At 48.3% G+C, this 12,911-nt stretch overlaps 1 protein-coding gene across 3 annotated transcripts in view; it reads left to right on the top strand.

The window, feature by feature from the left end:
- The window catches only part of LOC110307525 (T-cell leukemia/lymphoma protein 1A), a 5,783-nt gene extending 3,191 nt beyond the window's left edge, over positions 1-2,592 (top strand). Inside the window, exons 2-4 of one of the 3 annotated variants that reach the window (XM_021179758.1) lie at positions 1,142-1,312; positions 2,261-2,382; positions 2,433-2,592. In XM_021179758.1, coding sequence (XP_021035417.1) covers positions 1,142-1,312; positions 2,261-2,382; positions 2,433-2,592 — 453 coding nt within the window. Of the gene's footprint in view, positions 1-1,141; positions 1,313-1,676; positions 1,737-2,260; positions 2,383-2,432 lie in introns of those variants that run through there. The other 2 variants (XM_021179759.1, XM_021179760.1) reach the window with 2 other exon arrangements.
- Positions 2,593-12,911: the final 10,319 nt, after the last annotated feature.

The raw sequence follows: 12,911 nt of genomic DNA, 5'->3' as shown, positions 1-12,911 counted from the left end.
TGGAACTCACTCTGTAGATCAGGCTGGCCTCGAACTCAGAAATCCACCTGCCTCTGCCTCCCAAGTGCTGGGATTAAAGGTGTGCGCCACCACGCCCGGCTTCTGTCACCAGATTTAAGTGTTAGGAAATGGGATGGGGGGGGGCAGTCTCCAGCAAAGGATCACACAATCCACACCATTTCAGTAAGACGTACAGTTGTGTTTGTGCAGGTTTCGTCGCTTGTGCCAGAGGGGTCCTGGGTCCCACACCCGTTGGTCAAGAGTTCAGCCTTACACGGCTCAGAGCTGCACTGTTGATAAGCCAAGCACAACTTTGAAAACAGATTGCAACCTTGAATACATACTTAGGTCTTAGAAAAGTTTGGGCTGTCAGAGGGATTTTTGCCCCAGGGCTTTGTGCCAACCTCTTTAGAGGTAATGACTCCTTTGTCTCATTTAACCGTCTGATAGAAAAGGCCGTGCATTTCATTCATAGTTCCCATAGTGAGTCCACGGATAGATACCTCGTTTAAAAGGGGACAGACAGTGCACAAAAAGTCAGCTCCCTGACAAGGCTGGCTAAGGTTGGTAAAGTGTTTGCCTTGTAAGTATAAGGCCTGGAGTTCGGTCCCCAGAGTTCAAGTTGAGGAAGCTAGTGTGGTAGACATTGCTCGGGAGGCCGCACTCAGGTCAGCTGCACTCCGGTCTCTGGAGCTCAGTTTTTGGTTGGTTTGAGTTTTGTTTTTGTTGTTTGTTCTTGTTGTTTTGTTTTTTTTAAGGGGGTGGTTGTTTTTAGGTGAACCCCAAGCCAATAAGAGATGTTGTCTCAAATAAGTAAGCAAAGGAAAAAGTAGATGATGTCTAAGAAATGACTCTCTGCTCTACGTGGGTGACCTTCCCACACACACTTGAAACCAAGCTGGAGGGCTGCATAGCTTACCCCAGCAATAGGAGGTTGGCAGGAAAAGCGTGCACCCTGAATGACTAGACCCTGACCCAACCAGAGTCCCTAAGACGATGTGCAGCCTGTGGAGTTGAGTCCAGAGGTGGTGTCTGTCCTCAGGCTCCTGAGTGACAGAAGAGATGGCTGGTGGCTGGGCTCTGGAGGAGCCTGATGGTGGTACGCAGGAGGCGGAAGTTGTGTTCTGTTCTTCCTCTGCAGAGTAATGAAAAATTCCAGGTGATCTTGCGCCAGGAAGATGTCACCTTGGGAGAAGCTATGTCCCCCAGTCAGCTGGTGCCTTACGAGCTGCCTTTAATGTGGCAACTGTACCCCAAGGACAGGTACCGAAGCTGCGACTCCATGTATTGGCAGATCCTGTACCATATCAAGGCAAGCACGGCTTTCCCCAAGGACCGAGTGGGTGATCTTGAGTGATCCTGGTCTCCGGCCTTGGTGTGGGCTAGCTCTATATTCCCTCCACCCTGGTACCAGAAGCTAATGGAAGGGGAGCTAACTACAGACTTTTTTTTAAGGGTTAGAAAGATACAAGAAGCCATCATCTAAGGTCTTAGCCAAACCCCTTGGCACAAGGAGCCCTCTGTGGTAGTCACTGACTGAGACCAGTTGAGAGGGCTAGCCACCTCACCTCAGGACCCAGTACTAACCCAGGCTGAAGAAAGCTGAGCCAGAAAGAAAGGGGAATTCCCAGGGCTGGTCTGACCACTCGCTTGTCCCTCTCCTTCTCCGCCCTCAGTTCAGAGACGTGGAGGACATGTTGCTTGAACTGATAGACTCGGAGTCCAACGCTGAATAACCCGAGACCTGGTGAGCGCCCCTGAGCTCCATCAGAAGGAAGGAGGGCCCTTCTCTATGGAAGCCATGACAACCCCTCCCCGGCAGCTATCTTCAGAGGCTGCCTAGAGTAGGAGGGGCTTCCTGGACATGTCCATGTCTCTCCTTTACCACCTTAGGAGCCCCGGCTACATCCATGTCTACAGGGCCCCCCCGAGGTGACCCATTCCTTGTTCACCATCGGTTGTCTAAGAGATGACTGCTGGGCCATCCCACCAACTCAGCCGGGGATCCACAGATAACACTGAAGCAGGTTTCTCTATTTCTTCTTCTTTTTTTTTTTCCAGAGATTTTTTTTTTGTAATTGGATATTTTCTTTATTTCTCCTCTTCCCCCCCCAACTCTCTTCACGGTGTTTGGCCCTGACCTAGGCATGAGATACGAGGTTCAGTATCAGGAATTGAGTAACCACACCCACCCAGCAACTCCACTGCCTGCTCCTTGACTGTCCCTCTAACCCTGCCTTCTCTTCTGTCCTCTCCCCAGGTCCTGCAGCTCCTGTCTGCCTTGCCCAGGCCTGGCCCCACAGGGGAGATGTTGGTACTTATGTTCTCTCTGTTCGCTAGTCATGTCCTTTTTCCTCTACACTGGGCTCCAAGAAGAAAACTGCTCGGCCAGACGCTGCGCCTTCCCATGCTGCTGTTGCCTGCTCGGCCAGACGCTGCCCTTCCCATGCTGCTGTTGCCTGCTCGGCTGCCTTGGTTGGTCCCTCAGCGCTGCTGACTCCCTGGCAAGGGGCTCCAGAGAAGATCCCAGTTCTCCTCACCTCCTCTAGGCGCTCAGTGGTGTCTGTGCCTCTGATCTTCTTAGCTGATTGACTCTTCCGTCTTTCCCTCTTGCCTCACATGACAACGAGTGTCTCTGGCTTATGAACTTGCTTTCTCCCTCACGGGTCCCTCAGCAGTACATACACCATGAGGGACAAGACCTCGTCATTGGAATCTGGCCAGGCCCCAGATCAGCCATCATCACTCAAGGTGTTGGACCTGTACCCACCTGACCTGTGAAGCCCCACCTACCCAGCAAACATAGGCTTTGATTGCAGAGCGGTGTTAGACTTGAGAGCTCTCTTGCCCTTCCTTATAACCTAGTGCTTGCAGCCAGGGCTATGCAAACGTGGAGCCTATGGCCTCACTAGAGCAAGAGGCCGGGCAGTGGGGCTGGTTCAGAAGGGCCCTCAGATGGGCCTGTGTGCGGGCTTCCTCTCTGGGTGTTCAGGTTCTGTATTTAGTGTAAGCACTTCCTGTCGCTGATTAAATATTTCACTCACCTAAGTTGGGCCGAATCGGCTTCCATCCTTGACCGAGATGCCAATAAATGAGGGAGAGAAGACTGCTCTGGGGTCTCCCAGAGAAGCCAGGGTCACCCAGGGAAGCCTTGGTCTCCTAGTAAGAATGTTGAAAGGGAATGTGTGGGATTTTATGTGGTTCTATTTTAGAGATAAGGCTGGATTTAATAAAGCTTTGTAGAACTTTAAAATTTCTCGTGCTCTTGGAATTATGATGTGAGAACCATTAGAAGCAGCAGCAACCTCAAAACAATCCTTACTGGCCAGTTCTGGTACGCAGCCCCCTTGGTATGGTCCTACCTTCTCCTCAAACCCTGAACGCCTTCAGGTCTGGATGCTGACCAGGTGTGTCATTCCAAGGGTCTGTCCTATTTCTCAATCCCAGCGGTTCCTCACATGAAACTCCCCTTGACACTTCATCCCAGCCCTCCCCATACCCATGCCCTTCAGACACAGGCTAGCCCAGTCACAGGTTAGACCACCCATGACCTGTTCTCGGCTGGTTTTCATGGCCTGCTGGCCCTCCTGCTCCCCTTATAAGTAGGGCCTCAGAATACAAGGGACATCTTAGAAAAGGAGCCAGAAAGGGCCACAGGGCACCTTGCTTCCTTCCCATCTCTCTATGAAGCTAGTCCTCAGAGCTGCCCCAAAGATGCAGTTGGATAAGGAAAGGGAAGTACTCTTGAGTGTACAGCAAGAAAATTGTATAAGAAATCCACCACCTCTCATTTCCTATCTCTCCTCCCCCTCACCTATACTGGGTGGATTCAATGCATGTGATCATTGTTAACTTGATAGGATCAAAATTTACCTGGGAGGGTGGGAGGGGGTGGCTGTGCACTCCTTTAACCCCAGCACCTGGGAGGCAGAGGCAGGTGGATCTCTGAGTTTGAGACTAGCCTGATCTGCATAAGTTTCTGGACAGTCAGTGCTATACAGAGAATGTGTGTCAAACAAACCCAACCACCTAGGAGATAAGCTTTGTTAGGGTTCTCTACACACACACACACATGTCATCTAAAATCATGCATCTCATTGTCAAATGGCAAGAAATTGCCCAATGCCCTTTCCCCACATGGTCGCCTGCTCAGAAAATGTGTTTTCTGAAGCCCCGTCCCGTACTGTAGGATGTATCCTGGGCTTTCTCGCTACTCTGTGTCTTGTCCAGTTTGTTTGAGACACCAAGACCTTGGACATCCTGCCCCAGGACACCCCGAGACTCCTCACGCAGGACTCGTTTCTGCCTTTCCACAGTTCTGGGATTACACGTGTGCCCTCCTGTGTCCAGGCTTTCATGTGCACGCTGAGGACCTGCTCCCAGGTCCTAAAGTTTGCATGGGATTTCCCCATCCTCCAACCCCAAACTCACTGTGATAAAAAGCACCTGCTGTGAACTCCGCCTTCAGTACACTTCTGAGGGTATAGTGTGGTTTTGTGAACTTTATGAGCACTGTTTTTATAGCAGGTTTCAGAACTTTTTTTTCCTCAAATGCCTTCTGGATGTCAGCGCTCTCTATCCTGCTTTTCACAGTCACCACTTTCAGCTCCTGAGATCTGCTTCAGGTGTCCCTTGTAAATAGAAAAAGCATGCAGGATTCATCCTGTTGGGACTGGCTCATTTCATTTTAGCATGATATCCCTAGGGGTTCTGGCGTCCAATCACACACGTGTGTGCACACTTCCTGCACATATACCACACACAGTATTTAAAGGGATTGCAGTGTGCTGATAGTGCAGTTTATCATATCTCCTTTAAGTCTTCTACAGAAACTTGCAAAGGCTTTGTTAGGGTGGGGCTCCTGTGGAGGGCACACAGCAGCACCAGAATGGAATCACTTGTGCTAATGTGGGCAACTGCAGCTAAATTGTTTCCTTGGCCTGCCAAGAAGTCAGGAAAGAGCACAGCCAAATATCCACACAGACATGATGAGGAAGTCCCTCCCAGAGGACCGACAGAAACTGCCAATCTACTGGATTCTGATTTCTTCATCCCTTTCATGTCTGTAAAGTCAACTTGTTTCTTCTGTTATAGGAAACAAGAGCTTACTGCTTCTAGAATCGCCAAAGCCAACTGCAATTTTTAACTTTGCTGTAGTTTTGTTTTTCAGTGGAAATGGGATGCTCTCGTTACCCACGATTTCCAGATTAGATGTGGACCCAGAGACCAGCTGTTAGCCCAAATCACTGGGGGTCTGGTCCGGGTGTGGCTGGGATATATGCTGTTCTGGCTACCAGTGGTCACTTGCTGGGTTCTCTGCCTTTGGTTCATAACCGGAAGAGAAGGCAGTGCATTTATTGCATGCAAGAAGGAGGAGCCATAAAGGAGACAGGGCCTTGAAGGCCTCTCTAAAATGGTAACACGTAAAGAGGGAGAGATGTTAATATCCTGCATTCAAGGGTCAGCTAGGGTGCCTGGTGTGCATGGAGCCTGGCAGGCCTTGCCATTCAGAACAAAGATTTATGCTGCTAAGAGGCTCAGGAAAGACTGTATCTGGATGACCTCCAGCCGCTGTGTGCAGAGTAGACTCTAAAGGGACAAGAATAAAAGAAGCGAAGCTAATTAAAGAAGCCTAGGGCAAAACTTTTCTATAGAGGGCCAGGTAGTAAATATTTGGGGTTTTGTAACTATTCAATTCTACCATTGTTTTGAGAACCATAGATAATACATAAATGCTAAGTGTGGCTATGTTCAATAAAACTTTATTTATAAAAGCAAGGCCTGGCTACATTTGGCCCATAAGCCAAATCTTTGACTCCTGGTCTAGTATTACATTACATTATAAGGTACAAAATTACTGGCAGTGAAGGTGTTACGGAAGCCTTTAGGGTCGGAGTGTGAGCCCTGGCAGCTTCCAAACAAGCCAGGCTCCACCACCCTTTCTCAGTAGACCAATGGAATAATAATGAAAAGCAGAAAAGGGAAATCCAACCATCAGCATTGAGACAAGGAACAAAGAGATCCAGTGACAGCCTAAATCCACCCAGAGGCCTAACCTGGCCTTTAGAATGACCCAGAGGACCAGAGGTGGGCAAGCCAAGCAGTCTGCAGTGAGGTCCTGTCTAGTAGTCTGTCAAGCAAGCTGGTCTGACAAGTTATTAGAAATGTGTGAAATCTTCCTGGAGACAAGCTCCTCTTCTGGATGGCGACCAGGGGAAACCAGTGTTGCTTCCCCTCAGATGACATTGCTATCTTCTTTTTCTTCCTCCTCCTCCTCTTTCTCCTCCTCCTCCCCTCTCCCCCCTCTCCCCTCTCCTCTTCCTGTTTGTTTTGGTCTTTGAGACAAGCATCTATGTAGCCCTGACCATCCTGGACCTTAGTATGTAGACCAGGCTGGCCTTGAGCTCCCAGAGTCTCCTGCCCCTGCCTCCCGAGTGTTGGGATTAAAGGCATGTGCCACCATTCTAGGGCTTCTCCTCAGACTTGTTTATATCTGGGCCACTGCCAGAAAGTGCTGACCATCCTGGGAGAGAGCTTTCCCCACTTAGCTAATCCTTTTGGGAAATACTCCCACAGCCCCACCCACCCAGAGATGCACTCCAGTCAAGTCGGGCAATTGAGATCAACTATCCCAAAAGAGAGGCTTCCTGGGGGCCAGTATGTCAGTTACTCACGGGGAGACTTTTTTCGCCAGGATGAAGGAGTAGGGAGAGCCCTGAGATGTTTATGAGAGGAAAGATCCAGGGAGAATGGGCCTGAATTGTGTGTCCCCCATCCCTACCTAACTCCGAGGCCCTTAGAATATATGTGAATGTGGACAGGGTCTATGAGGAAGTGATTGGGGCAAAATGGGGTCATCTGCTGGGCCCTATGATTGGTGAGGGAAGGAGACTGAGACTTAGGCTCAGAAGGAATGCCCCAGGGAAGATAACAGCTGTGCACAACCATGGAGAGCGTCCTCCGAAGATACCAGCTCTGTCCACACCTTGCTATCAGCTTTCTTGCTGCCACTGAGTCTGTTCGAGGCCTGAGTCCCTGAGGCATCTGCCAGATTCCTATTATCCAGGTTCCTATTGGAGGGAATTGGACCAGGGACACATGATTAGACATAGAGACAGCTCATTAAGAAAGGGAAAGCCTTCTAGGTACCTGTGGGGGAGTGGGCTAGTGAGCTCCCCCAAAGCCCTGGATCTCCAGGGGCATGACCCTTTAAAGGACATTTACATAGCACCCAGTTCTAGGTTTGTGTATCACAGGCTTGTTCCTTAGTGGGATGCCCAGGTGGGGAGGGGTTTCCACACTTCCTCTACCAATGGGCTGCTTTTCTGTTGATTTTGATACTTCCAGTCCCTAGTCTGCTGTCGCAAGTTCCTAGAACTAAGTAGGATAGTCCTGGGAAACTAATTCAGGACATGGAAGTCCTAGCTTCCAGAGACTCAGCAATTTGTGAGGCAGGCAGAGGTATGGGCCAGTGCCCTGTCCAGAGCAGCAGATTCTGCTGTGTGCCTGTTACCATGGCTGCTCTTGCTGTGTTTCTCGGATGTCACAGGAAGGAGACAGATACATCCAGGCAAGCTCAGACCTCGAATGGTGGGTACAGGAGACTCCCAATTGAGCCTGTTGGTTTTTAACAAAGAATATAAGAGAAGGGCATGAGGCGTCTAAGACAGAAACCCAAGGGGCCATCTGAGACCTTAAAAAAAAATTAAACATACTAGGAAAGTCACATACAACCGCAGGGACTCTGACCTTCTGAGGTTTACAGTCAAGAAATCAAAATGAATACTGCCAGCCGGTCTTGATTGTTGTTTGGTCTGCTTATTATCTCTGTGTCTAGATTAGAAAACGGCAAGGTGGGCTCTGCCAGTTCGGCATGTTACCTGGTGATAATTCGGGAGAAGGGGTGTGGAGCCTGGGTGTTACAGAGGGATGGATGTGTTTGGAACCTGGCAAAGAATCCGTTTACTGTAGTCAGGGAAGGAATCTGTGGCTGAGGTCTATCCACATTCTTATTTACCCTTTTACCGTGGCTAGCTTGTTTCTGAGGCTTTTTTACATTTTTTTGTTGTTTTGTTTTTTCTTCCTGCTACACAGAAAATTTTCATTTTTTAATATACTCAGTCACTAGCGCTGCATGCTTCCTTTGTGTGGTCTATGTTTAATGTTCCCAGTAAGGGTTTATCTGTAATTTGGGGTTTATGTTTTCGCAAGTACTTTGTAATTTCCTTTGCTTAAATCGCTAGTCCATCTGGGATTCATTCTCATTTAAAAAATGAAACTGTAATATAACCATATAAGTTTTTGTAAATTTCTGGCTAGCCAATTGTTACTTTTGTTCTTTCTCTTTCTTTCCTTTTCTTTTCTTTTCAGCAGGATCTCAATATGTATGGAGCTGTCGCTGGCCTGAGCTCACTGTGCAGAACAAGCACTGGCCTCAAGTGTCAGAACCAGCCACCTGCTTCTGTAGTCGGAATGCTGGGATTAGAAGTTAGCCAGTTGTTACAAATTGTATAGTGCTTAATATATCCTTTGTCCGCAGCTTGAAATGCTGCCCCAGTTGTATTGGGGAAACAAAATATCACATCTACCCTTTTAAGGCTCTGGGCCCTCCAGGAGAGTTCAGTTAACACAAAATACATTAAGAAAAGGATACACATGTATTTAAGTCTCCAGTGAGGCAGGAGCCATGGCAAGGAAATGGAGAGTCAAAGAAACCAGGAAATACTTAAAGGTGGACTAGGAGTTAGAAATGGTGGAAATGGGGGAAGCCAGGGGCTTGGGCTGCGAGGTAAGGGGATTGCAGGGGAGACTAGGAAGATGGTGATTTGCATAGATTTCCTTAAGGCAGCCTGTGGTCTGCCTTAAGAGTGAAAGGCCTTCATAGGCTCCTGTGTTTGAGCCAGCAGTTCTGTTTTGCAAGGCTGTGCAGCCTTTAGGAGATAAAGTCTAGCTATGCAAGAGGTTTGCAAGGAAGGGAAATCCCTTTAGGGTCGCAGCCCAGCCTGTGTCCAGTCTGCCCGCTCCAGCTCCCTCCCTCCTTCTCTCCCCCCACCCCCACCCCCCACTCATTCACTTACTGATCAACCAAGATGTGAACAGGCTAAGTCACATTTCGGCCACCACAGAGCTGTGGACCACCTTGCCTTCTGCACCACGCTGGACTGTACTCCCTCCAACCATAGGCCAGAATAACCTTGTCTTTAAGTAGTTTCTTGTCCAACATTTGGTTCCGTGATAAGAGATAACAGTGAGCCTGGACCGCCCCCTCCCCCACCCCTCCCTGGTATTAATAAGTGTTACTTTAACTCTGGTATGGGACTGGCATCTTCCACGTAGGGCTCAGCAAGAATGAAGAAATGAGGGACACTTGTATTCCTTGCCTGTCAGAGTCTTTAGCACAGAGTAATGTTGACACTCACATGGACTCCATGTCCGCTCAGACCTGGTGTGTGGATGCCATTCCTGTGTGTGGCAGCCTGCTCTCTCAGCCTCTCCTGTGCCTTTGACACAACCTGCTGTGAGTCCCTGGGTCATGTCTGATGATGCTACTCTGCCATTTCCTGTTCCTCTCACCCAGAATTCCCCCAGCTTTGCTGGAGCACGCAAGTCCCACATTAATATCAGGATCCGATTCATCAAAAACACATTTAACGTTTTGTTTTACTGTATTTCTAGGTTAATTTGGAAAATACATCTTTACATTAACCTAAGGTTTCTGAAATAATAGCTCAAGCTCTTTTAATAATCTTTGTCTACTTATTGCATCCAGTTTTATACAGAACAAAACTGCAGTCTAGAACTGAAAGGCTCAGGTCGCAGGACTAACCTTCAGTACAGCTGCCTTTCCGTTTAAGCCTTTTCTGCGATGCCTGACTTGTGTTTTAAAATCTGCTTCACGGAGCATTTGAAGTGATTTTTTTTTTCCATTAGCTTTCTTTCTGACTTTGTATGCAAAGAAAGCTCCCGTGTTTATTATGCTTTGAATTTATAAACATGGAACTTGCTGGGTTCCCCTCTGGGCTCAAAGGTATTTGAGAAGCTTATTTCCCTCATAATAAAGTACACAGCCTTCGCTATACATTAGAACTTCTTGTATAATTAGAAAAGTGCACTTTTTGCTCAAATCATCTCTCAAGTCTCACCATGAGAGAGGAGATGGAACTCAGTTACTCTTCTCTCTCACCCTGTGATGGCTTCCTCTTGGACTAGACTCTCCACACTTGGGAGACTGAGGCACATCTCTGGGGAGGTTATGATAGTGTTGGGAGCGGGGGCATCATGAATGTAGGTATGCCATCCCATGAGCTGTGAGATCCAAGATATGAACTGAAGTGTTTCACACATGCCCCTCGCAAAGCAAAAACTTTCCCTTTTGTAAGACATCTGCATCCAGGGTTTTGGTCACAGCACTGAACTCATACAAACTTCCAATTCTTCCTTCCCATCACTGGCTTTGGTATGTCTTATTTCTTCTAGCCAAAGCCTTTCCTATTTAAGTAAAAATACTTTTGGATCTGCTCCTCTAAGATGGACAATGTCTACCCTGTTAACCCCAGTCCAGGTTTGAATGGAACCTACCCCCTCCGCCATTCTCTGTGCCCCACACCGTTTGTTTCAGAAGTGATGTTTAGGAGTACAATCCCAAGGCTGGGTAACACCATCACTGGGGCAGGACATGCAGGCAGGAAGAACCTGCAGCAAGAGAAAGCTGTTCACTTCGTGGACGAGCAGGAAGCAAAAATGGGGAGGCTGGATCTCATGTGGCATTCACTTTCCCTACCTTTAATTCCATGTAGACCTGCAGCCCATGGAGAGGGTGCCTCCTACAGTGTGGTCTCCCCCTTAGCTATTTCTCTTTGGAAACACACTCAATACACATGAAGAGACATGACTCAATAGCCACCTAAGTGATTCTGACCCTAGTCAAGTTACCACCTAGGCTACCCAGGGAGGAAAACTTCCTAGGAACCAGTGTCCCAGATCAACTCAGCTGCTCACAGGAAGAGACAGTATCAGGCTACAAGGCTTGGTCACTCCTGCAGCGTAACCCTTATGGCTCTGAGCACCCTCCGTATACTGATCTCTTGCCCACATATACCAGTACATCTCAAGGGTAGTATACTTAACTGGAAGCCATCTCAACTCTCAACCTCCAAACATGTGGCAGTGTCTGGAGGCACCATTAGTTCAGTGGGCAGATGGTAGGGATGCTGCTGTTCACCCTGTGTGCTTGCTCAGAACAGCCCAAGACAAAGCAGGATCTGGCCCAAATGTCCTCGGTGCCCACTTCAGAAATCCTGCGCCAGGAAGAGGTCCAGAGATGGCTCAGGCTTGCCCTAAGAGCCACCAAACATCCCTCTAGGTCCAGGATTATCTCTAAGGCCCAGAATAAAGGTATCTCTGGGTTTCCTATCTCCTCTTGTTGGCTGCTCTGCTCATGTTTCTGTCCTGGGAGACTCCCCAGAGCCATTTGTTTTTGTACCAGTGATGGACTAACAATGTGTGTGCTGCTGTTGGTATCTTGTTTGGGGTTTTTACTTCTCACAGATCATGAACATAATTCCCTACATTTTCTACACAGTTTTATCTTTAAATACAATGTCTCAGCCAGGTGGTAATGATGCATGCCTTTAATCTCAGCACTTGGGAGTCAGAGGTAGTTGGATCTCTGTGCGTTCAAGGCCAGCTGGGGCTTCAGAGATGGTTTCAGGGTTCTTGGAGCTACACAGACAGAGAGAAGAGACAGACAGACAGAAACACACACGCGCGCGCGCGCGCGCACACACACACACACACACACACAGAGGGAGAGAGAGAGAGACTTGAAACACCATGTAGCCCAGGCTGCCAGGCTGGCTTTGAACTCACTACATAGACAAAGATCACTTTGAGCTTCTGATACTCTGACCTCTACCTTCCAAATGATGGGAATCCAAACCCAGTTTGATACAGTTTTTCTTTCTTTCTTTCTTTCTTTCTTTCTTTCTTTCTTTCTTTCTTTCTTTCTTTCTTTCTTTCTCTTTCTTTCTTTCTCTTTCTTTCTTTCTCTTTCTTTCTTTCTCTTTCTTTCTTTCTCTTTCTTTCTTTCTCTTTCTTTCTTTCTTTCTTTCTTTCTTTCTTTCTTTCTTTCTTTCTTTCTTCCTTCCTTCCTTCCTTCCTTCCTTCCTTTCTTCCTTTCTTTTCTTTCTTATTTCGTTCTCTCTCTCTCTCCCTCCCTCCCTCCCTCCCTTCTTTCCTCCCTTCCTTCCTTCCTTCCTTCCTTCCTTCCTTCCTTCCTTCCTTCCTTCCTTTTTTTCTTTGAGATACGGTTTCTCTGTATAGCCCTGGCTGTCCTGGAACTCACTCTGTAGACCAAGCGGGCCTCGACTCAGAGATATGCCTGCCTCTGCCTCATAAGTGCAAGGATTGAAGGCGTGCACCACTACTGCCCAACTTGGAACGTTGTTTATGCAATACTGAGGGATCAAACTTACAGCTCTGGGTGTGCTTAGCAAGCATGTTAGCTAGAAGGGCCTCTATAGATTCAGGCTGCAAAGTTACACCTTCTTTCTGCTGGAGGCTTTGGGAGGGAGGGAGTACCTTTCCTGGAGATCAGCTAAAGGACATACTCCCAGAACCTGGCCTGGGTCCCCTCCCTACTGCTCCCTGCATCACCTGGTGTCTTCCTGTGCAATGACACTTCCTCCCACAGTGGGTAGTGTAGTACCGGGCTTCCTGCAGTGACACACTGTCGGCTCCATCACTGACCACTCTCCCTTCTTCCACTTCTCATCACTTCTTCATGCCTGTCCTCAGTGCAGGGTTACCCACTCCCACACAGCCTCTCTTCTAAACCTCCTCCCCTGACCCCCACCAGCTTCTGCTTTCTGCACTAGAGCCTGGATAAACACAGACCTGCTCAGCACAGAATC

Source organism: Mus caroli, chromosome 12, assembly GCF_900094665.2.
Source record: "Mus caroli chromosome 12, CAROLI_EIJ_v1.1, whole genome shotgun sequence".
Lineage (NCBI taxonomy): Eukaryota > Metazoa > Chordata > Mammalia > Rodentia > Muridae > Mus > Mus caroli.
The sequence above is the reverse complement of the archived record's forward strand: the minus strand, read 5'-3'. Positions and strand labels throughout refer to the sequence as shown.